Source organism: Lampetra planeri, chromosome 51, assembly GCF_965212315.1.
Source record: "Lampetra planeri chromosome 51, kcLamPlan1.2.h2, whole genome shotgun sequence".
Lineage (NCBI taxonomy): Eukaryota > Metazoa > Chordata > Hyperoartia > Petromyzontiformes > Petromyzontidae > Lampetra > Lampetra planeri.
The window spans coordinates 2954335-2980092 of NC_136157.1; the positions used below are offsets into that span (position 1 = coordinate 2954335).

General features: G+C 46.7%; 1 protein-coding gene across 10 annotated transcripts in view; it reads right to left on the reverse strand.

Moving 5' to 3' along the window:
- The window catches only part of YEATS2 (YEATS domain containing 2), a 56534-nt gene extending 32063 nt beyond the window's left edge, over positions 1 to 24471 (reverse strand). For 4 of the 10 annotated variants that reach the window (XM_078616688.1, XM_078616693.1, XM_078616689.1 and 1 more), the window contains exons 1-17: positions 24179 to 24470; positions 21588 to 21698; positions 20588 to 20685; positions 19534 to 19626; positions 18487 to 18744; positions 18049 to 18167; positions 16667 to 16828; positions 15011 to 15122; positions 13647 to 13691; positions 10580 to 10892; positions 8216 to 8485; positions 7295 to 7417; positions 5890 to 5999; positions 3349 to 3462; positions 3070 to 3255; positions 2062 to 2281; positions 469 to 615 (exon numbers count right to left, since the gene is read on the reverse strand). In XM_078616688.1, coding sequence (XP_078472814.1) covers positions 469 to 615; positions 2062 to 2281; positions 3070 to 3255; positions 3349 to 3462; positions 5890 to 5999; positions 7295 to 7417; positions 8216 to 8485; positions 10580 to 10892; positions 13647 to 13691; positions 15011 to 15122; positions 16667 to 16828; positions 18049 to 18167; positions 18487 to 18744; positions 19534 to 19626; positions 20588 to 20685; positions 21588 to 21687 — 2470 coding nt within the window. In that variant the 5' untranslated portion in view covers positions 21688 to 21698; positions 24179 to 24470. Of the gene's footprint in view, positions 1 to 468; positions 616 to 2061; positions 2282 to 3069; positions 3256 to 3348; positions 3463 to 5889; positions 6000 to 7294; positions 7418 to 8215; positions 8486 to 10579; positions 10893 to 13646; positions 13692 to 15010; positions 15123 to 16666; positions 16829 to 18048; positions 18168 to 18486; positions 18745 to 19533; positions 19627 to 20243; positions 20292 to 20587; positions 20686 to 21587; positions 21699 to 24141 lie in introns of those variants that run through there. The other 6 variants (XM_078616687.1, XM_078616691.1, XM_078616690.1 and 3 more) reach the window with 6 other exon arrangements.
- Between the last annotated feature and the right edge of the window lie 1287 nt (positions 24472 to 25758).

Here is a 25758-nt window from a genome sequence, read left to right on the forward strand (position 1 = left end):
GCTCGAGCAAATCCGTATCATCATAAGACCATGGAAAAGCAAGTGGATATAACATCAATGTAATCACATTTCTCAAGAATAGCTGGGGTGAAGCGGTGGCACAATGCCAACTCGTATGAGTATATCACACGGACGCTACGTAGAGACCATATGCACAAATGCACTCCAGGCCACTGCAGTACGAGCGTGGGGTATAACTTCAGAATCAGAATCTTTATTTAGACTGGAGGAATCCGATGAACTGCGAAGCTCTTTTTCAAAGATGTCCAAGTAAGACATGTTCAAACAACTGGACATCTCGTGCCCAACTGTTCACTGTTACTCACTCTGTAATGGTACTCCGCATCTCCCAAAGCTGTCGACTGGATGTTAAAGCCTAACATCAAACTGTAAAATGTTACCGTTCCTCCATACTACGTCAACATAATCATCATCGGCAGCCGCACCGCCCAATGACGCCTTTCTTACCTTGGCCCTGGGTGGGTTTGGTCGTGCCCGACGATGCTGTGGCCACTCCTGGGGGATGTTTGACCCCTCCGGTCGTCGCCGAAGACTGGGAGAGGATGGATGCCCCGACGCTGCTCACCATGACCGCCTTGCCAGCCGCCACTGTCGCTGACGCGTCGGGCAAACGTTAGTGCGGCGGTTTGTGCAAGCCCAGTTCGTCTACAATCGTTCCTTCAAGTACAAATCATAGAATCGCAATCAGCTCTCGATTATCTCGGGTCATGGGGTGAAGGAGATGGCCGGGATAAAAGAAAAAAACAGATGGCCCAGATAACCAACAAAAAAACCCGATTGCGTAGGTCTGGCTGCAGCGGTGGTGAGATGTTAACTACCTCGCTTGGTATACAGGAGGTCGTGCGTTCGATCCTGACCCTGACGCTTGTATATTTGAAGTTTGCATGTTCTTCACGTGGTCGCGTCGATTTTTCTCCAGTTTCTCCGGTTTTTTTCTCCACATTTATAAACACGTGTTTCGAGTATTTGGCTGCTAGAAAGGTCCACGTGACATGCTACTAAGTTGAGCTATCAACTGTGGCCAGGTCACTTCTAAAAAAGGAGTATACAGCTCCGTGGGCTTTACCTGGTAAAATAAAAAAAGTTTAGTTTAATAGTTTAGTATAGCTCGGATTAATTTCTGAAGAAGCTCCGAGAATGTGGAGAGAAACGTCTAAAATGACGCTTAACGACACGCGGTAGACCCCAAAGGCACATCGGAGAGAAATGCAAAAACGTCTACATTTAGGGTAAGAAAGCATATTTGTTGTTTACTTATAGAGAATGTGGGTGAGGATTTGAAAAGCGTCACCTGTTTTTAGTATTTCTTAAAGTGATCCCATTACGTGTCAAAATATTTGTGGTCACATGGGCAGCCAGTCAATCACTGGCCCTTGACAGTGACGGGCAGTGGATGATTAAATCAGCGCGCAGGCCAAAATGTGTGAATGGGAACGTTTAACCCACAATCCGGATAATCCATCCAAAGGATAATCGAGAGTTAACAATAGATTTATGACATATTGGCTGAAAAATCATGATCCCACAATATGGCTTAACAATGCTCTGTGTGGTTGAAAACTTTAAAATTGTTGGATCAAATGTTTTTTGGTTCCCTAAAAGGATCAGTTCTGACACCACTCGCCAATGATGTTAGCCGTGACCGGAAATCAATTTAAGGTCTCCAGGTTCATTGCAAGGCACGATGGACGTGGCCGAGCTGAAGTGCGTTTCCCGCTTATTTGCAGAGGTTCGTGGTTGAACACAAGCGGCCACCCTGGTTAAGACTGCAGGTGCAGAAAAAAAATACTTCAGCGTCTGCTTCACAGTGGACTTGAAAGATCCTGTGATGTTGTTATAATTTTAATATTACCCGCATATTACTTCATTACGAAACAGGATACAACCACATGACAATATTGCCAACTACGAGCAAGCCATACCCATCTGTGATAGATAGCGCCTTCACGATAGCCTTGCGCTAATGCCATTTATATTGTTATTATCCACATACATACATCATGGACTATGGTAACATCCACGGCGATGGGCGGGTCTTACCTGTCCCCATTAACATGGGTTTCTGAACACCGCCAGCCGAGGTCGTAACCACGGTGATGCCCTTTTGGCCGGCCGGCCCCGAGGTCGATGCAGCGGCTGCCTTCTGCGGGAGGAGCTTGGCCGTCTGAGGTAGCGGCTTTGCGAGCAGGATCTGACCGCTGGAGAGCGTCAGGGTCTGCTTGGCGGGCGACACGGAGCAGCCCGCCTGGATCCCCAGCACCTGCGGTGGAAGGACAGCACAGCAGGGCGCGATGTTAACGACCTCGCCTGGTACGCAGGACGTCGTGCGTTCGATCCAGACCCCGATGCCTGCTGTATATATGGAGATTGCGTGTTCTCCCCGTGGTCGTGTGGATTTTTCTCCGAGTGATCCGGTTTTTCCCTCCACATTTGGAATCAACATACATTTAGAGTATTTGGCTGCTATACATTTCCACGTGAAAAGACACTTTCGTTGAGCTGTCATTTGTGGCCAGGTTTCTTCTGAAAAAGAGCTACATAGCTCAGTTGGCCTTACCTGGTAGAATAAAAAAAAATAGTTTAGAAAGGGGGAAAAAAACACAAGGAAGAAAAATCATGCACATGCATTTATTCTATGCTTTTAAGCATGTATTTTTACTCGGGAATTTTTATTTATTTAACTCTAGGTTTTGTCGCCAACTGTGAAGCAACCAGCATAAAATGGACTGGTTTTCCACAGGGTTAGTGGGGAATAGAAACTCAACTCTGTACTAAATGTTCATTCGTATTGGATAATATGCACAAGACTTATTGCGGATAACGCTCTGATGCATGTTAATGTGGCCCGCCCAAAAGGCATTTAAAAAATTAGAGATATATTCCCAGGTCCAGTTTGGCCCTCCACACTCATGACCTAAATCGTGAAAAAAACACAACAGGTTGAATTTGTGCAACAGCCCTTGTCCTGCATTTCTCGTTCAAATTGTGAGGCAAACGGGGCAGCATGCAACAAACACGCGACGTGCGGGCCGCAAAAAACCTGAGCACCTTGGTGGGCGTGTGCGTCGTCGTGGAGAGCGAGGCTGTCTTCTGGGAGGGCACCGTGATCACCGGGCCTCCTTTCATCGTCACAAACTGCTGCAGGGGCTGCTGGGAAGGCCCGGCGGAGGGCGACGGCTGGACGTCCATCGGCTCCTGCTTGATCACCATCTGGGAGATGTTGTGCAATAACACCTGTCCCGCGGTTCTTAGTGGACTTGTAAGGTGACGTCAAAATGTTGGCAAAGCATGCGACAGAGCACAGACTGGAGACGTTGCGTTATGTACCTTGGGCAAGGTGGTCTGTGTAGCCATGGTAGCTGGGATAGCCTTGGGGGTCTGCAGCTTTGCCTGGCTGCCAATGGGGCCCAGAGGTGGCATGGTTGCAAAGAGAGCCTCCTCCTAAGTCGCCAGGCACACAAAAAGACAAATATTCTCCGGTTAGCCGTACGGGATAGTATTCAGCCGGGCACTGGCGATGCAGCACTCCGGTGAACCAGCACTGTGGAGGTGAGGGTTGGTGGATCAGACAAATGTTCCGCCACTCCTTCCCATTGGGTGTTGAGGTAACCATTTATCTGGCTTGCCAGGAGAATGTAGCGCAACAAGCGTGGACTCGTGTCGTCCGTTCCATCTGTATGGGATAATGATACCCCCTGACACGCGTGGGTTTCCTCCATGTGCTCCCGTGTCCTCCCACATGCTTACACACCCATTAATTGGCCGAAAACACCTCTATATACTTCATTCATCCTCGCAGCGGCCTTTTGGCTAACCATCGAACAAAGACGGTGACTGCATCGCGCGCTTTCAGATGCGCTTCTGTGGCCATCTGGAAGGTTCGTCCTTTCGATATTAGGAAGCCACTGGAGCTTTGCACTTTTAAATCCAGACTGAAAACTCATTTCTTTAAAACTTCTTTTTGTGTTTAGTTTCTTGCCCCCCCCCCCATACCTCTGGTTAGCACAGTTGGCGACGTAAGATGCGAAAGACGTTCAACATACGTACATACATACAATGCAGAACCATCCTCAAAAAAATATTTTTAAATACTTTTTAAAAAAACACGCTTTAATGAAATGTACCGTACTCGTAATGGCAGAACTCCACGACTCCAGGAAGTGGCCCCGCAGCTTGCCATAACGTAAGGGACCATAGTGATTTACAGGCAACGTGAGTTGAGCATAGATAATTAGACCCGTAAAAAAAGATTGTTTAAAAATATATAGTTCTAATGTATTGTCATCAGTATGATATACCTGTACCAAGTTTGCAGTCGATACATTGGGAAGACGGTTGAAATAGAGTAACAAGATTTGAGGATACAACAGATAGAGTGAGTTAAAAATAAAATGTTTAAAAATATTTTTTTTTTTTTATGATAGAATATAGTCTTGTTATCAGTATGACACAAGTATACCAAGTTTGCAGTCGATAGCACATTGGGAAGTGGGTAAAAATTGAGTTACAATATTTTTTAAGGATACGACAACAGACGGAGTGAGTTAAATAAAAGCGTGTAAAAAGAGTATTGGCTTCTTGGGTAAATAAGTAATAATTATAACTGTGTCAAGTGACGTCAGTAAACACTCACATTCAGTCTGGCATAACACAAGCTAAAGTTCGCTTGGTGAGCAATACTTTCAGCCCCCATTGTCTCCCCAGTGCTGATATTTATGTAGGGGACTGCACATCAGAGTTATGGTTGGGGTACACGTTGAGTAACAGTGGACGCGTAGGCATGGGAAACTGTACAGGAGAATATTCGGGAATGCACACGTTGAGTGAATTAAGAGCAGGTCCACGTGGGGACACTGGCTGACTGAGCTCAGAGCCTTTAGGAGGGTATTTAAGAGGGTGATAGAAGACGACCAAGGTGGAGTGCAACTGAGCCAGGTTCAACGGAACTGTAACCGATTCTCCAAGTGAAAATAAAGACTTACCCCTGTTGAGATGGACGCCTCCAAAGACCTTCCTTTACATTTGTACAGCGCACCGGGTAATCATTTAAGAGCGAGTCAAGCAAAAGAAAGCCCAGGACAGGTTCTGATTAACCACTGTAGATTAATCCACGGCCAGAAATTGTAGTCGGTTGCCTTTCAACACTCAGTAGAATGACCACCGCTCCACAAACAAAAAACAAAGATCCCCATACGGCCTTGAGAGACTGTCGGGGCAAGTGCTGTTAGCGAGTAGCACCTATGAAAGCCAGCATGGCACACGAGGGGGTGGGTGGTCAGCACCACGCCTGGCCGCCTTTGTCTCCCCAGTGGCGATGTATACACACCACAACAGGTACTCATTTGAGGCTGAGTCGACCTAGGGGAGGCCATGACCGGTTCAGATAATCGTCACTGGCGTGAGTGGGAATCGAACTCAGGTCGCCGGGTTCAAAGCTAAGCACGCTAACCACGACACCACCGCTCCCCATACATACGCATACACACACACAGATAAAACATTTAACAGATTTCCAGATGCCTAGGACTAAGACCACCAGGTCAGACATATTTTTATTTTAGGTGAAATAGCGTGACTGTGTTCTTGCTGTTTGCACGCTCTGCGAGGGTGTCCATGTAATCTGTCAAATGTCAACACAATTCTGGATGGATGGAGGCCTCTACACATTGTGCAGCCATGAGGGTTGTTTATCCATACTTCACCAAGTTGGTCAGTGGGCATTGGTGAAGTGGAGGAGTGGGGTATAGGATCTGTTCACTTTCCACCGATGTCAGCCCTGGCTGGGAACCCATCTCAGATCGGCAGGGTATCATAAGCGTAATTCGCTATTCGCTGTGCTAACCACCGCCATGTCTGCGCGGGCTGTACCTTGACGGCGGACATGCTGACAAAGCTGCCGCCATGAATGTGCAGTTTGGAGACTGGCGAGCGAGCGTCCACACCCCCGGCCGTGCCCACCTTCGGCACCGGGCTCGGAGCTGTGCCAACGAATGCAGAAAAAACACACACACACGGCACAAATGAATGACAGTGGACAACAAAGACAAAGATGACCAGTGTAGTCGACACGGGCCGTTGGGGGCAAGTGCTGAAAGACGAGCACCTGGGAAGGCAGGCACGGCACGCAATGGGGTAGCGTGGCCAGCATCACGCCTTTGTCTTTCCAATAGTCATGCGTTCGTATCACACAAAGTACTTTCTTTTTTAAGGCCGGGTCAACCTAAAGGAGACCCCAAACAGATTCAGATAATCACCAAGGATGTTGGCCATGAGCAGGAATTAAGCTCAGGTCGCCAGGTTGGTTGCGAGTGCTTAGCGCTCACCACTACGCCACTGCTCCTCAATTATAAAAAAAGACAAACATTCTCTCACAGAGACAGACAACACATGAGTGTGCTCAAATATACCTATTCCAGATTACAAACTCACAAAACTCAGGATAAATACTTAAACTGTAGGACTACACACTTACACAAGGATATAACACGATTGGCTTAAGCCAGGGGCAGGGAACCATTTCCTTACTGAGAGGCGAATAGGATTTTCCAATATATCTTTGGGCGAGCCACACATTAGTTGACACTTAGGGGCCGTCCATAAATGACGTCACGTGATTTTGGACGATTTTTGACCCCCCCCCCTTCATCACACGGCGTCACAAAAAGTCAGACCCCCCTCAAATATGACGTCAAAAAGCTCTGCCCCCCCCCCCCCCCAAAAAAAAAAAATTAAACATGTTTAAAATCGTTTTCAACTATTGTCATTGTAGTGCGTATTTAATGTGGCGCTGCACTCTGATGTTATAGGAGAAAACATTTATTAAAAAGTCTATTTAACTAAGTAGAACCTATTGTCTATATTTATTTAAAGTTGCGTATTTGATGTGACGTCACATTTCTCAACCCCCCCCCCCTCGTCATACATCGTCACAAATGTCTGACCCCCCCCCCCCCCCCCGAGGTGCGTGACGTCAAAGACAACAGGAGACTGAGCTTGCCAAAATTAGAGACACAATTCCGTCATATCGAAAGTATTCCCCACTAGTACTCAGTGCAGCTAACACGCTTGCAGGAACGGATAAACATTGCTTTGTGGGCCGTTTCACGCCAGTGGCAAGCCTCGTGTGGCTGCGGCCCATATGATATGAAATGTCAGGCCGTCGGTTCCCCCCAATAGCTTAAACAATATGCATGACAATGGAAGGGAATTGAACGATGGTGTTGGCAGGTTTGGGGGGGGGGGGGTTGGGGAGGAGGTAGTAGGGTTGACGCACAGGGACTGCCAATGATGTACGGGGTCCCCACTGAGAGCACGGCCGGGCTCTGCTTGCCAGACACGGGTGAGAGCGAGGATGTGCGAGACAGCGGGGACGCACTCGGAGTCGACACGGGAGAACCTGGAGCAGAAGCGGTGAGATAAGTGGCAAGGAACACATTAATGGTGCGGCCCAACATATTGAATAGCTCTTTATTTCACAGACTCATGCCTAAGGCTGTGTGTGCACACCGTCCAAACATCTGTTAGAAGATTAGTTTTCCTGGCCAGTGTGGCCGGAACCTGTCTCATCTGACCACAGAGTGCCAATGTTTAGAGATTGGCTCTTGGTACTCCTTTAAAGCCGAGTTCAACTCCCCAGGTCACCGATCTCAGCCGTGGCTGGGAATCAAACTCTAGTTGCTGGGTTCGTAGCGCAACACACCAAGTCGTGTAGCGCCGCTTCCGTAAACACAAGACAAAGGTCCGCAATATAGCCTTAACAGACTGTTTGGGCAAGTGCTGTTAGCGAGCACCTATGAAGGCCGGCACAGCACACGAGGGGGTGGGTGGCCAGCATCACGCCCGGCCGCCTTTGTCGCCCAAGTGGCGATGTTTACACACCGCACCAGGTAATCATTTGAGGCGGCGTCGACCTAGGGGATGCCCAGGACCGGTTAAGATAATTATCTTGATCACAAAAGCAAAGTTTGTGGGGAATAATATAAATTTTCTGTACTTCTGAGGCATAAACAATGAGGAAACAACACTTACTACCCAGGAACAAAAAAAAAATTGTTACACAGTGTAATCATCACTGGTGTTGGTGGTCGTGAGCGGGAATCGAACTTGGGTCCTTGTTCATAGCGCAGGGCGCTAACCGGTACACTACACAAACACACGCACGTGTGGGGCGAGTGAGTGAGTGAGCGCGAACAACCTGAGACGATTTTGCAGCTGACGGTGAGCGGCTGGAAGGAGCGCCCGGGCGACTCCCCAAGCGTCGACAGCTTTCCCTGCGGCACGATCTTGCAGCTCGCAGTGATGGGCTGGAAGGCCGAGTTGCAGTGGGGGCTGAAGGTGGGACGCTGTCCCGCGGGTTCCTTTGTGGTGCCCGGCTCGCCGTTGGGCCCCTCCACCCGGGACCCGCCACCCGAGACGGTCGAGAACCTGTCCACGCACTCCTTCTTCACCTCCACGAGCTTCGCACCTGCTCAGGGAGACAACCGGCATCGAGCGGTTTCGTCAAAATGTAAAGCAGGGCTTTGGGAACCTTTCAAATATATCCTTTGGTGGGCAACCCACACATTGACACTCGCGGCTCAAATAACTTCTGTCACTGTAAGAGGCCCTTGCAGTGACAGCAGTGACTGAGTGCGCTAAAGTTAGGAACAGCAATGTTAAGTATAAAAAAGATTCAGCGACAATATCTGATTAGTACGGTTAAAATGTTTGCAGCGATGGATAAATATTACTTGCAGGCCATTTCGCAGTGGTAGGCCCCGTGTGGCCATGGGCCCGATGAAATAAGGAACAATAGAACCCCTCTTAACGACCACCCCTGTTAACAAATAATCGCTTAACGACGGGCCTCCATAGAGCCCAATGTGTAGTGTATAATGTAGTGTATAGTAGTGTAGGTCCTCCACAGAGCCCAAAGTGTTCGCTTACCGACCATTTCCTTGTTAACGACGGGATGTTGTAGGTAAAATAAATGTTAATTAATGCATTGATTATAATCAATGAAACGTTATCAATTAATCACGTTTCTTTTAATATGAAGTGTTTATAATGCTGTCAGTAACTTTGTGTTAATATCAATTGCTTCAATATTATAAGGTACTTTTTTTGGCAGAAAAAAATTAATGTTCGATGCTATCAGAACGAATTAACTCTTTAACATGTAGTTCCTACTACCGGGAAGTACCCGGCGTTGCCCGGAGGGAAAATATATTTGAAAACTTCTCTAAAAAACATAACATATACATACACAAATACTAAGCTATTGTGAAAGCCCGGCGTGCCATTTGTCTGTCCATTTGTCCGTCAACAAAATTATAAGAGGCTTTCAGAAGTCCAAAGTGGGGGGTAAATAGTTGATCTAAAAGGTTTCCAAAAATTGTTGACCCCTCCCTGTGGTCGCATGCATTTTTCTCCAGCTCTTCCGGGTTTTCTCACCACATTTAGAAACATGCATATGAGAGTATTGGCTGCAATAAATATCCACATGATAAGCCACTTCGTTGAGCTATCACTTGTGACAGACAAGTCACTTCTGAAAAAGAGCGACATAGCTCAGTGGGCCTTACCTGGTCAAATATCAGTTTAGTTTAATATGTATATTGCTGGGTGAACAGAGGGATTTCAAAAAGACTTGCCCCATTGATTCAACTGCTGCTCTCGGAGAATTAAGCGCAAGCTTTTGGACGGCAAGTCCAGTGCACGAACCATCACACCACGGCAGCATCCCCCGACACCTGACCCGTGCCATGACCCGCCCCAGAACCAGCGAGTGCGTGGGGCCGTGCCTGAGCTGGCGGCGTCGGGAGTGTCGGGTGCGGGCGGCGCCCCGGGCGTGACGGCGGGCGAGGACGCGAGGGAGGAGGAGGAGAGCGAGTGAGGTGGGGTGGACGGCGTGAGCGATGCGCTAGAGCTGGCCATGTGCGGCACGGGCGACACCGAGTGATCAGCACTGCCACCGCTGCTACTCGTGGTGCCGCCTCTGCTCCCTGCACACACGGCGCCTCGTTACCAGAGATACCCGTGGGGCGATGTCACGCGTGTGCGTCATCAGTTGAGTGATATCATGTGTATAGCCCATTCAAAGGTAAAAATGTCTCAATGTCCAAGCGAGATTGGGGATGTACTCACCTCCAATGGTGGCGAAAATTAAACATTCTCATGTTTTTTTTTTAAGTGGTACTTATTTTGTCTATTTATTTTTCAGATTATGAGTACAGCACTAATTACCAAAGCATCATCTGGCCAGATTGGAGAACATCTAATTATTATACAAATCCTTTAGTCAGGTGATCACAAAAAGAAGGCCTCTCCACACCTTGTCAGCCACTGAGGTTGTTACCACGCTGGTCAATGCGGGTTGGTGAAATGGCAGAATTCAAACCTGGTTCAGATGTCACTTGCCACTGCTGTTAGCTGGGAATCGAACTCAGGACGCCAAGTTCATAGCGTAGTGTATCAATCACTGCACCGCCACTCCACCCCCATATATCCAATCAGCAAAGCAATATTACCTTCACGTCATGGGATAAAATCGGCAAGTTTGCCTTTAAATCCGGCTCACCCGAGCAGCCGGCGGTGGTGGTGGTGGCGGCAACGGCCTGGGCCCTGGGCGAGGGGGACAGCGCCGGCGTCGTGTCTAGCGACGACGAGGAAGAGGAGGAGAAAGCGCCACCGCTCGGCAAGCTTCGGCCGCCCGTTCCGGCGACGGCCGCGGCAATGGTTGTGACGGCGGGAGGCGGAGACGACGGGAAAGGGGAGGCGAGCGCCGACACGCACGCCGTGAGGTGCTGGCGTAGCACCGGCGCGGGAGGCGGCAGCGACGCAGAAACGGGTTCGTCGCTTAGCGAGCGCCGGTCCAACTCCACGTCCACCACCTGTTGCCGTAGGCCACACGTGCGGTTCAGTGCCACCCCACGCCCTTCGCTGATATCGCCTTGCAGAGTCTCTCTCTCTCTGTCTGTCGCTGCATCTTTCAACTGAGAGAGCTACCATCCCCCCGTTTGGTGTTTGACATCCAGTCAGATAGTGGTCTTCCCTGAGCACCTTCCAATGTTTCCTCCATCACCATCTTCCGCAGCCGGTCACCATTCTTTTTGCCCACATGTCTGACATACCACAGTTTTCTGTGCTTGACCTGACTTTAATAGCCTCGATTCTTTGTCTGCGTATGAAACACGGCGTGTCCTCGAAAAAACGTGGAAGGACATACCGAGTCCTCCATATAATGGGGTTGTTTTGGGGGAGACTACATAAAGAGTAAAAACAATGTAGATTTGTTTTTTTATTCCACTTCTGAAGCTCAAAAACTGAACGTGTGTAGCATTGCCAACTCGTTGTTAACTGCTTCCCAACGCTAAGCAGAAACGAACACATGCCAGTCCCAGTTTAGTACTGTACTGCATGTCCTGCCCAAGCCTACTTACTTTTCTGAACAGTAAATACAATGTCTTGAACTTTAATTGTTCTCGAATCTATGCATTACTCTAAGGCAGGGGTGGGGAACCTTTTTTCTGCCAAGGGCCATTTGGATATTTATAACATCATTCACAGTCCATACAAAATTATCAACTTAAAAATTTGTCTGTGATATTTGGTCAAACATTTAATTAACTCACCCCTAATGTGATGGCTGTAACTGCTTCTCTTTGGTGAGGCGTGGTGATGTTAGCTGGTATTGATGATGTTGCTACTCGCAACTGCTTTTCCAGGTTTGCTCCTAGATTTATTGAATTTCGAGTCCCGCCTGCGGTTGCCTTGGCAGGGCTAGATCAAATGATTTCACGGGCCTTATACGGCCCGCGGGCCGGACGTTCCCCACCCCTGCTCTAAGAGTATGTTAGCCAAGCATGCATCTCTCCATGCTTCATGGTAGGTTCCATGGAGAGACATCTACCATGGCAAAGTCAAATTCAAAGCGATAAGGCCTGGTTTGTACTTGGATAGGTGACTACTACGGCTTTCCAGTTGATATCGTTCTGGGCATGTGAGGTAGCCTGGAAACAGCAGTGCTGATGAGGATCCCATCACATTCATGGGTCTTCCCTGTGTACTCCGGCTTCCTTTGCAAATGACAAAAAGTTCCATTGGCCCAATAACAAAATGCGAGACAATCCTTAGAATGCTTTGAGACTCCGTGTGTCTCTGGCTCAGGACGATCACCATCACATTGTGTTTTTTTTATAGATGTGCTATGACTTGACTTTAGACTTGTTGTTAATTCGGTTTGCTTGAGGATTACAGCAAGTAGATACCTGAAGACTGGCCTGTGGCGTGTTCTTTCAAATCAACATGCCATTCTTCAATGCGTCTGGTCACATTTTTAGCAAAGCACACACTGCACATTACGCATAAACACACAGAATACTGTCATTCTCTCAAGGCAAATTAATCAGCAGACAAAACAAACCCATTATATAAAACCCGTCAGAGTTAAGTGTCAGCTGTATTGTTAGGATTACCAAATGCCATTTTATTCAGTGAGGCATTCATAATTATCACGTGAAGGGCAGTTGGGGGGCATACAGCTTTGCTGCAAAGCGGATATAACAAGACTGCAGCATCTATGGTCATGGATATGTGTTGTGTCTTCTTGGTTCTTTCGGTAAAGTCACGTAGAAGGGAAATAATAAAATAATAAAAATAAAACATAAAAAAATATTATATTATTTAATTATGTTTTATTTTTATTATTTTTATTATTTTATTATTTCCCTTCTACGTGACTTTACCGAACGAACCAAGAAGATGAATCCCTGCAGTCACGAAAGCTTTAAATCGAAATGTGTTGTGTCATGCAGTACGGCACTCCTCTGACATGCAAACAACTCACCCTCTCACTGAAATATAGAGAAACACAATCCACTGTCCAGTGTTTTACGCGGAATTACATTGTTTATTATTTTTATTATTAAAAGCGTACTTACTGCTTTGTGAAATGGATCAGAAACATGAGACATTTAAAAAGAAAGTGGGACAAAACTGAAAAAGATGCAAGACTTTGGGGATAAATGGAACACGTATATATTTAGGAGATCACATAAATCCACGAGACCATTCAGAAAAGTAAGTGGGCTTGGGCAGCACATGTCAGGGCTTGCAGGAATGATGGCCTGTGGTTGGATTAATGACAGTGATAGTCAAGGAGCGGGCGACCGCACTTCAACCGTGGCGATGGAGCAATGAAATCAGCACGTGAGCAGGTGCTGGGTAGATTTCTGAATTAGAGGACCGAGCTGGCGGTGGCTAGGCAAGGCTTTCAATGTTATCGTGGCAGCCTTTACGACATGGTGCAGTGGTTCACACATCACACTAGGAGCCCAGCGACCTGAGTTTGATTCCTGGCTATGGCTAAATGTCAGTGGTGAGTGATATATGAATCGGTCCGGGGTCACCCATTTACCAACCTTTACTGAACAGTGTGGTGGAATATGGTCAAATTACCCCCATGACCATCACGGTGTCGGCCTTCATCAAGTAGTAAATTGACAAAGGGTTATAAAAATTAAGTGAAATTAAAATTTTTTGAAATCTTTTATTCACATTACAATTACACATGCAATGAGAATTACGTAAAGGAAACGTGACTTCTGCCACAAACGAGCGATGCAAACAGAACTTGATGTACTCACAGTTTCAGCCCCGAGGGTCTGCAGTCCTGTGTAGGTGCGATCCAACTGCAAACGCAATGTACAAACCCACGTAAATTATACGGCAACACGGCAAAACGCACAATTGTTATAAAACACCACGTAAAGAAGCATTGGGAATCTGCCGCCGCGGTTTAATGAACGACGCCAATGTAGAGGTCTCCTGTTGAATCTTTCGGCGAGGCAGCTGAGAAACAATAGGAACGTTTCTTAAATCCCGCTCGCCGCCTCGATCCACGCAGTGGTACAAATGGGTATCCCGCAGTTATGCGATTGGAAGGTCGTGTGTGGTGGGGTAAAATGAGAGTACTACCACCTCTTTCACGACATTTGAGACATCTTGGCCAGTGTGTAAGAATTGGTCAAATGCACTCCAGAGGAGCTCTCTAGATATCCCCCTAGTTGAGGGCCTCGTCGTAGCATTGGTGTAGAGCAAGCAATTTCAGGGCTGCACCTTTACCTTTTATCTTGAAAGTTACATCACCTACCGTTTGTACTAAACTATTTTTTATTTTATACTAGACTTTTTATTTTAAGGGCCATTGAGCTATCCAATAAGTCCCAACTTACGGAAATCCGACTTTATGGAAATGCTCCCCTAAATCACGTTAATATTTTGAATATGCCGAAACTTTGCGTTTGTTACGTAAGCGCAAATAGTGCGGCGCGGTGAGGTCTGCGGATCAATACCACAGAGCGAAGCGTAAGCCCCACCTTACGCCTAGCTCCGCCAAAACGCCGCCTTCATCGAGCCCGAGCTTCACTAGGTAAATGAATTTGTTTGTAACGTAATTGTTTGTTTTCTGGATACAGTATATATTCCATCAGTTTAATTATGGGTAGTGTTATGGTAGATATTCGATGAATGAAATAATTATATGAAGGTGCACAGCGTATGTACAGTGATACCATACAGATAGCGATATAAGATGGACAGCGCGATACGGTACCGAGAGAAAACGGTCAAGAAGGAACAACTATTTATGGGATTTTATCGTTGATTTTTGGGGGAAAATTGTTCAGTTTCCGAAATACGGAAAATTCGGGTTACGGATCATTCTCGGGAACCTAACCTTTCCGTAACCCAGGGACTGCCTGTATAGTTATTTTTCAGAAGCGATCTGCCCACAAATGACATCTCAACTAAGTGGATTATCATGTGGACATTTAAAGCAGCCAAACACTCTAAAGGCATGTTTCTAAATGTGAAGAAAAATCCACACAACCAGGGGGAGAAGATGCAAACTCCAAACATACAGGCATCAGGGTCGGGATCGAACCCACGAACTGCTGTATACCAGGCGAGGTAGTTAACATCTCGCCACCATCGGGCCCCATGGCTGCACCTTCAGCTGGTGGATGATGTCGACACGCTTGTTGCGCAGGTCCTTGAAGTGGAGTTGAACTCGCACGGGAAACTCGCCCCAGCCGCGTCGCGTCAGGTGAAACGGGGGCTCGCTGCAAAACATGTGTTCGGCGTCGGTAAGCGCGCAACATGCGACAAGGCGGTGACGAACCCAGGAGAAAACATCGTGGATTAGTGACGCAACGTAAAAGTTACAAAACAGAGCGTAAGATGGCAGCCTTCATGCGGCCCACTCTGTTAGGTGGGAAATCACAATGAATGCCACCAACGCATCGACCGAACATCGATCATCAATCTCCCTGGTCTCCAGAGCAACAACACAAGCCACGCCAACGGCACTTTCCAGGGCCAAAAAACGTGCTGGGGAGCATCGGCTCCAGTGCTACGGATGTCAACGATGGCCCTGGTGTACACTGTGTGCAGTTACAAAACAAGTAAGATGTTTCAGCAGAGTTGAAGAATCTACATGACTGACAGAGATAAAATATTGGTATTCAAAATGTATTGCTATAGAAGGATACTGCATCTAGACTGGTCCCAAAGAATGACGAACGTAGAAGAAAAAGGTTGCACATAGAAGAAATCCTGATGATGCAGGCAGTGAAAGGAGGACACTGGCACTATTTGGACACATAAGTAGGATAGACAACAGGAAAATATAGGAGTAATGGCAGAACTCCACGACTCCAGGAAGTGGCCCCGAGGCTTGCCATAACGTAAGGGACCGTGGTGATTTACAACCAACGTGAGTTGAGCGTGGACAATTAGACCCAAGCCGAAACATAACATATAAAAAAGATTGTTTAAAAAATATATATCATTTTTATGCTAGAATATAGTATTGTCATCAGTATGACACAAGTATACCAAGTTTACAGTCGATACCACATTGGGAAGTGGGTTAAAATTGAGTTACAATATTTGAGGATACGACAACAGAGTTGAGGATATAACAACAGAGTGAGTTTATCAAAAGCGTGTAAAATAATGTTTTAAAATGTTTTTGATTTTTTATGATAGAATATAGTCTTGTCATCAGTATGGCATAAGTATACCAAGTTTGCAGTCGATAGCACATTGGGAAGTGGGTAAAAATTGAGTTACAATATTTTTTGAGAATACGACAACAGACAGAGTGAGTTAAATAAAAGCGTGTAAAATGGAAGGAACCGGAAAGAAAGGAAGACCTAACAGTGACCGGCTTGACGACATAAGAGTTTGGTGACAGAAAGATGCAGCACACGACTTCAGCATATTGCCACAAGACAGAGGAAACTGGAAACAAGTGACAAAATGTGCAGTGGACACCTACAGGCTATCTGCCCATGGAGCGTGATGATGATGACCAGGCTTGATTCATACGGCCCGCAACCACGTGAGATTTACCGATGCCGCAAACCGTCACTTATAAGCATCGGAGCAGCGCTCGTCATTTTCAACCCGTCAACGCAATCGCAGCCACTTCTATCGCTGCAAGAGCCTTTCGTGTTAACAACACAAGCGAATGAGATTTGTGATAATGTGCGGCCCGCCAAAGCTATTGTAACTAGCCCTCATTAAGGAACTGTTCCCCATGCCTGAATTCAAGCACGATGGCAAGGTTTAATCGAGAGAGCCGTATTTAGTCATTTCGTACCCGACTTCCACCAGGTCGTTCGGCTTGTAGCTCGGGTGCAGGAAGAACCAGACCTTCTTGACGAAGTAGTCGATGCGTGGCTCCCGTCGCGACCCGCGCACATAAATCATCCACTTGTGTGTCGACTGGTCGTTCTCTTCGCGCTTCTCCGGTGCGATGTACCTGCGCGGGAGAAGGTGGCATTGCCACATATCCTTCATCTCTTGACACGCAAGTGCAATGATCACACCCGAAATCCATTTGTAGGTTTCTGTAACTTTAGTTTCCTCAGGATGGTTTTTAAAAGTAAAATACTCGGAGACAATTTTCATGACGCGAACATTATTTTATTGTATTTAATATAAATTTATGTTTGTGCACCGTTTCGAATTTCTTCTGTTGCGTGGTTTGCTTTGGCTCTAATTTGTATATCGTGATTTTTGTTCTTATTTCTAATCGCTACATTGTAGTACTTATTGCCTTGGTCTTGTCTGGGATAATGTACGTGTAGTGAGTCCAACCGAGTCGCAGACGCCGTCTTGGGAGCAACACTATTTATTTCACCAACTCAACACAACATAACGCAACCTACACTTGGGTGATGAACGCCCATCTAACCACGCTACGGCAGAACTAGACACGGTTCGCTATCCCGGTCCGGACCACAAGCTGGGTCCCGGACCACGTGGCTAGAGGCTTCTTCAACCCGACGTGGATCTTATTCACCAGCAATACGAAGAACCCCGAGCCCCTCGCGGGGCCCCGTTATATCGGCCTGGGCTGGGGCTGGCTCCGCCCCCCGCCCCGCCCACCTTCTAGATCTCTCGAGCTCTTTCCCGAAGGCTCCCGAGAGCTCCTTTATACCATGTGACCACCCAGCGGCCCCCGTCCAACGGTGGCCCCCCTACAATATCATCCAGTCACGTGTCGGCAGGTCAACCAGCGTATCATGCCACAACGTAACCCTGGCTGGCTGACGCTCCCTCTTGCTCCCTCACCGGGAGCCCGCACCGCACACTGTACGTGGTGCCTCCGCGCTGACCAGCACTCACCCAAGCACCGCTAGAGCTGGTACTATGCCCAGTAACCGGGCTGTACATAATGACAACATATTATCCGCCGTGGCTTCGCAAGCCCGGCACCACACAGTGACATTCACAGTCACATCATATGTATGTATGCTGCACTTCTTTTCCACCGTACGTAGCCAACCGTGCTAATTGAAGGTGTGGGGGAAGGACAACAAACTAAACACAAATTACTTTTCAATCTAGATAAATAAAAAATGCATTACTCCAGTGACTTCCTAATAAGAAAGGGCATTCCAGACGCCCGCAAAAGTGCATCTGAAAGTGCGCGATGCAAACGGGACAAGTTCAGAGCGCGCAAAACTAGTGACTTACTTTGAAACATTTCCAACGACGATCGTTTTCTTGAAATATAGACGGGATGGATCATCCCCCGATTGGAGGTAGGTCCTTCTCTTTTCCACCTCTGCAACACTCGGAACTCCAAACGTGTCCTGTATAGCCGAACAAAATCGAGAATTTAACGTGAAGAGCGACCACAGGGAAAAGTAGGTGTGAATGTTAGGTTTCAATGCTATTTTTCATTGCTATCATAATGGAAAAGGATTATTTTAACTAGGCAGCTTTATGTGGTGGGAGGCATGTGATTATCTATAGCCATTAATCAATACAATGCTAGATGGTTGCTTCCCGCTACCACTCGGTCATGTCATAATAAATCTCTCTTGCTACTTAACTGACCTAAGTCGATATGTGCCCTCGTGAGCCTAAAGGACGAACAAAGCACATTCAAAACGAGAAACAAAGCCACACCTTGGGAGTGTTCCTACAGGGGCGTCTCTCCTCCCTGGCCAAGTCTGGATCCTCTTCTGTTGCCCTCTCCCTCTCATCCCGGTACCCATCGCGCTCGTCACTCGGCTGGAAAATCGACTCCGTCTCCGACTGGCCCTGGGACGAGCAGTCCGACCTCTGGTTGGCAGGCGAGGACGACCTGGAGGGAGGGTCCATGAACTTGCGGATGGCCGGGTGGTTGAACGCCGTCGATTCCACGGACTTTTTGCGCTCGCCACCCTGGAGAGAGCCGAATACAACAACAGTAATTTACAGTGTGGATTTACAAAAGCGTCTAAAGACAGGTACATCTCGAGGTGAAGTAGAAAGACAAAGATCCCCTGTATAGTCTCAACAGACTGTTGGGGCAAAGTGCTGTTAGCGAGCACCTATAAAGGCCAGCATGGCAAAGGAGGGGGTGGGTGGCCCGAACCACGTCCGACTTTAACACATTGCACCAGGTACTCATGTGAGGCTGAGTCGACCTAGGGGAGGCCCAGGACCGGTTTAGATAATCGCCACTCGTGTTGGCCATCAGTGAGAATCGAACTCAAGTCTCCGGATTTGTAGCACAGTGCGCTAACAGCTGTGCCACCAATCAGTGTGACATGTGCAGACTACACAGAGGGTAATCACCATCATCAGCCATGATGAATCCACTGCAGAATTAAGGTGTTCCCAAGCCACCGCCATGTCATATGGTTTCTGCAATGTAACAATTCACCTAGCACCTGCACAGGAGCTGATTTCATCGCCGCATGATGGATGTGCCGGATGCGTTATACTCCTTGGCCGCCATTCCGTCACTATTCTTGATCATTAGTCATATCTCCTTCTTGGAACACGTCCTGCCAAAGCCAATTAAAATCAGTGAAGTACATGTAAATGGATCACCCCCTGTTTACAAATGTCACCAATGCGGCACCTACCAGTGCACGTGCTAAAGCTCATACAAACGAACGCGGTGTGTAACGTCAAACACCTTTGGGGAACCGAGAAAAATTCATTGAAAAGACGAACAGTTCTGACCTCTGAAGCTCTGGGCTGTGCAGCTGACGCATAGTAGCTCGCCACGATGCAGGCGCGAAGCTTGTCCATCATTCTCCGCGCTTCGGCCAGCCGCTGCATCAGCACGGGGTGGGCAGCAGGATGTGGTGGGAGAATGCACAATGACATTGAGCCTATGCTGGAAATGAAAGTTTACTTATAAATGTGTGTATAGGCATGTATTAATTCTTTCTCACTAAGGCCGCCAGGCATGGTGCAGGCCACCCACCGCTTCATGTGCCATGCCGGTCTTAATAGGTGCTCGCTAACAGCACTTTACGCAAGTCTGTTAAAGCCTTTACGGGGGAGGGGAGCGGCAGGGGTCCACATCCATTCCATTCAATTATTTCTTTCCCACTAAAAAAACCAAGATGCCGTTGGGGCAATAACGAACCACCTCAGCATGGCTGAGGAGGTGCGAGGTTGTTTTTTCACTGCAAGAACGCGAGTCGTGCCACTGATGTCACACGCAATTGACATGTAACGTCAGCATCAAATGTTCAAGTGTAGTGACTGATGCAACATAGGCCCCTGGCCCTGTTTGGTCATGAGCCAGATTCAGGTGCCTTGTGAGGCCAGCGTATCACGATTTGGTTCTGGTTTGGCTTGGCAAATAGCCAATCCAGCACAACCGCTAAAAGTCACGCAGTGTTAATAAAATCTAATTCATTGAAAGTCACAGGTTCACATACCAAGTCTATTATCTCAATGCACTGTTTGGTCATAAGCCAGATTCAGGTGCCTTGTGTGGTCAGCGTATCACGGTTTGGTCCTGCTTTGGCTTGGGAAATATCCAATACAGCACAACCACTAAAAAGACACGCAGTGCTCATTAAATGGGTTGACAGTCACAGGTTCACATACCAAGTCTATTATCTCAATGCACTGTTTGGTCATAAGCCAGATTCAGGTGCCTTGTGTGGTCAGCGTATCACGGTTTGGTCCTGCTTTGGCTTGGGAAATATCCAATACAGCACAACCACTAAAAAGACACGCAGTGCTCATTAAATGGGTTGACAGTCACAGGTTCACATACCAAATCTATTATCTCAATCTCATGCTCCTTATTCTTCACCTCCTGGGCAAACTGTTCTCGGATGATGGCTTCAATGCGCTGGACAGTGGCGTCACGTGCTGCAGAGGCACGGAACAAGACCATTTATGCACACAGCCCCAGCACGCATTACAGAATTAAGACTACATTTCCCGAAACTCAGTGGGACGCGACGATACAATTGTTTACTTGGGTCGACAGCGAAAAGTAATGCGAATACTACATATAGAAATGCACGAACGCACAGAGAGGAAATATTAAATGTCTTTCTCGAAAACAGCCCCAAGATGTCTTTCCCCCGTCGTCCTTCACCCGCACCTCCGGTTGGCATGGTTGGCTACACATGGTGCAACAAGGTAAAACCAAAACTACAATGAAACGGATGGGTTAGTAACCCAGAGGAACTCCGTTGACTCATTATGCTGCACAACTTCCTCATTTTCAATTTTTGTGCATTTATAAACTCTGCTGCTACACGGCCAATGAGGCAATGAACATATTAAGTGGAATAAATGATAGATAATGCCAAATATACATTTTGGGCCGATAGTCTACTGATGAAATGTGGGCACTTAATTTTTAAGTCAGGCATGTCAACAGTACCATTGTCATCAACATCATCAGCAATCTTTTTTCTGGAGAAAGGCCCCAATCACATTCGCACCACTTCCACAGGTCCTGCTGTAAAGCTACATTACTTTTGTGATAGCATGATTATTGTGCAGTGCAGTACATTACATAAATGACCATCACATATCCACCCTGACCAATTAACTGCCCCACCCAGTGCAGTATCTATGCATGGTGTAACTGTAATTTCCTACAGATGCTCATAAATCCAACCTCTTCACACATCTGCCTATACCTCAGTTCTCAACGAGTCAGATATGCAAGTTTGTACTGCACCGTATTTACATGCAGCATTTGAAATGAGCCCTGGGTTTGGCAGATGGAACAATGGGTTTACGCGAGGCAATCATACCTGACTGCTCCATGACACGCTGCCGTTTATTCTGAACAACCGTGGACACATCTTCATAGTCGGGGTCCTTCCCCTCAAATAACCTCTTCACACCAGACATGTCAGCTTCTCCTGTAGCAAAGGGGGTGTTAATGGTTAGCACAATGGACTTGCAAATCAGGGGTAGTCGGTTCGATCTCCCGACAAGGAGATTAAACAACAGACACTTACTCTTTGGTTCTTTCGGTAAAGTCACGTAGATATAAAATAAAATAAATCACATTTCGAGCGCAACACAAGCGTCGATCATGTGTTGCGCCCGAAACGTCGTGATTTCTTTTATTCTAAACCTACGTGACTTTACCGAAAGAACCAAAAAGTATGGATACCTGCAGTCACGAAAGCTTCAAATCAAAACAGACACTTATTTCATCTATGCGGCCTATATCTACCCAGCAGAGTAAATGTCTACACCACAGTTGGCCAATCAGAAGGTAATGTGTGGTGTGGTAAAGTGTGGGTACTCCCCCATCTCTTCAGAGACATGTGGCCAGCGTTGAGGAGGAGGCCAAATATTCAATTAAGGGGATCTATTGAGCTCCTTATCTAGTGGAGCCCATTCTACCTGCAGTGGCATGAACAAGTATAGGCAGGGCTGAACCTTTACCTACCAAAAGACTAATTAGCATTAATAGATACAAATATAACTCAACAAGGCAAACAACATTACTGGTGAGTTTACTGCAGTATCTACCAGAGGTGGGACAAAGTCATTGTTATGCAAGTCCAAGTCGAGTCGCAAGTCATCAAATTCATGACTCGAGTCTGACTCGAGTCCAAGTCACATGACTCGAGTCCACATCTCATAGGTGGGACAAAGTCATTGTTATGCAAGTCCAAGTCGAGTCGCAAGTCATCAAATTCATGACTCGAGTCTGACTCGAGTCCAAGTCACATGACTCGAGTCCACACCTCTGGTATCTACACAAGTGCTGTTTGCATGATGTTTTCAAATTATTACGAAGCATAATAACAAGCAAACACAACCTCACTGGGAAATGTTTGAAGATTGTACCCAAGTTCGCAAATAGTACAGCAGTTCAGAAAAAAATCCAATATGCGAATGACGAGAAAAGCCACCAAAATGGAAAAATTTCGCAAGCTGTAAAACCGAGTTCAAAATGCACTTATTGTATCGTGTTACTCTACACACTGGTTTACGGTAAATCTATTCTTATAATTGTGCACACCAGTGACCATTCTCTACACCGGTATTTACTTGTGCAAAACACATTTTTAAGTGGTGCGATTCCTTTCGTGACAGAATGCATCACATCCTCATTTTCAATGTGCGTGCAATCAATCATTCCCTACACCCCCTCGCAAAACAGTTGCATCCCAAGGAATAACCCAGTTAAATATTTGAATGAAAGAATTATAATGAACTCAGCTGCAACGATGCCAGTGCGGCAGGGACGACGTGAAGTGTGAATGCATCACAGACCCCGGTGGAACCATAAAGCGCAATCAGAACATGAAGATCTCCTCCATGAATGGGAAAATTCAAGACAAACCGAACGGTTTGAAACTAAACTATAAAAATCTGTTTAATAATTTTACCAGGTAAGGCCCACTGAGCTACGTAGCTCTATCTTTAGAAGTAACCCTGACAACGAATGATAGCTCAACAACGAAGTGGCTTAATCATGTGGCAATGTATAGCAGCCAAATACTCTAAACGCATGTTCATTCTAAATATGGAGAGAACAAAAACCTGAGATAAATCCACTCGACCACGGGGAATAACAATGCAAACTCCAAATATACAACAGGATCGAGATCGAACCCACCCCCCTCCTGTATATCAGGCGAGCTGGTTTATATGTCGCCACCGTGGCCCCCTACAGGAGTACGATTGTGGCCATACAACCCAAACTATGGCTCATATACTAAACCCACAGAGATACGGTGACGCAAAGAGATATATGGAGACTCATTGAGATACACAGAGGTATATTAAAGCCAAGCCACGGTGCAATTGTGGCCATGCAACCAAAACGGAACTATATTGCAAATCGCTGCAGTCTACGCCTCTTCAACGAGGAATGTCAAAACGACGATCTCGTGGGCCAGCAGACATCAACATTGGCATGCAGCTCCTGGACATATTACCACGTGCAGGACGAGAATTACGCAAATGACAACTTTGAGATTTGATTTGAATTACCATTACTGAGTATAACAAAACCAACCCCCCCTGATCCTACTACCGACAACGCTGACATGGCATAACCATAACAAACAACTGTATGGAATGGTGCCTTTTTCTTGCACCCATGAGCAATCGCCGTATATCGTTCCCCACGTGAATTTCAACACAAAAACACTCACCTGCCCAACCACTCACTCCACTGTCATCCCTCTAACGAGAACAACACTGCCCATGTTCCAACATTTAAAAGATCCCTCGACACCACTGAGCTTGCACAACGGCAATGACACAACGCAACGACGCTACAAAACAACCACAAATTAAAGAAACCAAAAAAATGTCATGCCACTCGCCAGGCCCTACCATTAAAGCCACCACGCCACTTTCCTAGATTCCCTACCGGGCGCGGCGCACCTCGGCCCGGGGAGGCACCCCCCAAGCCACCGGCGATCTCCTCGGTCCCGTGCCTCTTCCCGATTTCTCTTCCACTCCCGGCTCTCGTCGTTTTCCACCGCGGCAGAATCGACGGCTGCGCGTTCGCCTCTTTGTTCGCGTCGTCAGGGATATTGCGTGGTTTGTAACGAGGGGTTTGCGAGCGGAATGATCATAGACGGAGACCGCCTTTTGTACGCGGCCGCGGCCCTTTAAGTCCACGTGGGGGCTCAAGGGGGTTGAAGCCTAAGAAACGCAGCCAATTCGTTTCTCGTAGTGGACAATTGCGGATAACAGGAAGAGAGATACATTTATTTTGTTGTTGTTTATATGTCTGAATAATCTTAGAAGTACTTGAGAGATAAGAGGATAACTCCGATTATCCGCATCCCCATTATTATTGTCCCGTCCATTCAGATTAACATAACTGTGTTCACACACACGGTTTAACCCCGTATTCTTTTTCTTCTTCTTGGTTCTTTCGGTAAAGTCAAGTTCATTTATTAGGTATAGCCCTGTGAGCCATTCGGCTCTTGAATCGGGTGCAACCGCAACAAACAAAAACATGAACAAGAAAACATCTTAAAGTGACTATGTGCATACAGAAAATCCAAGAAAAGACAGCAAAATATTGCAGAAAAAGCACCGTACACCAACGCTGTGTGCAAAAATCGCAGTGGGATGCAAGTCAAACAACAACAACCACAAGACAACTTTGATTAAGGCCATCAGTTTAACTCTGTACTACAACAAACATGGCCAAACCAAAACACTTTTCGAAAGTCACCAAAATAAAGCCATAAAAGCAATGAAACAGTGATCATAGGAACTGTGACCGAATTTTCACAATAAACGACGTAAACAAAATGTACTACCAAACTCTGCAGCCATAGCTGGCTGCATGAGTCACTCCACAACAGCAGGAGCATCAGTCGGAGTATCAACATTTATCAATGCACCTTTAAGATCAGCACACTAAATCAAAACACAGATCATACTTTCCAGCGATCATCCGGAGCGAAACATTGTATTTTAGGCCACTGAATTGCAAGTCACGTAGAAGGGAAATAATAAAATAATAAATATAACCCCTCCCCGTAAAAAGAACCAAGAATATGAATCCCTGCAGTCACGAAAACTTTAAATCGAAATTGAACCACCTCTACGGGGAGGGATTATTTTTTATTATTTCCCTTCTACGTGACTTTACCGAAAGAACCAAGAAGATGAATCCCTGCAGTCACGAAAGCTTTAACCCCGTTTTCTTTGTACAGGGAAATTGAGTGTTTAGGTCTGAGTGTTCATGTCCATGCGACGTACTGCCGTTTCGTTACGGGCACATTTATAAAATGTCGCTTTGTTTGTGTTTCTCTCCTTGTGATGGGATTTTGTAAATTGAACTTTGAGATTTATAAGGGCACGGGGTGACCAATAAGGTCTGAATTGGTCTGACTTAAAACTTTCGTGACTGCAGGAATTCTTATTCTTTGGTTCTTTCGGTAAAGAATAAGGTAGGCACTGATAAGGGGCTGACAGGTACGGGTTCGG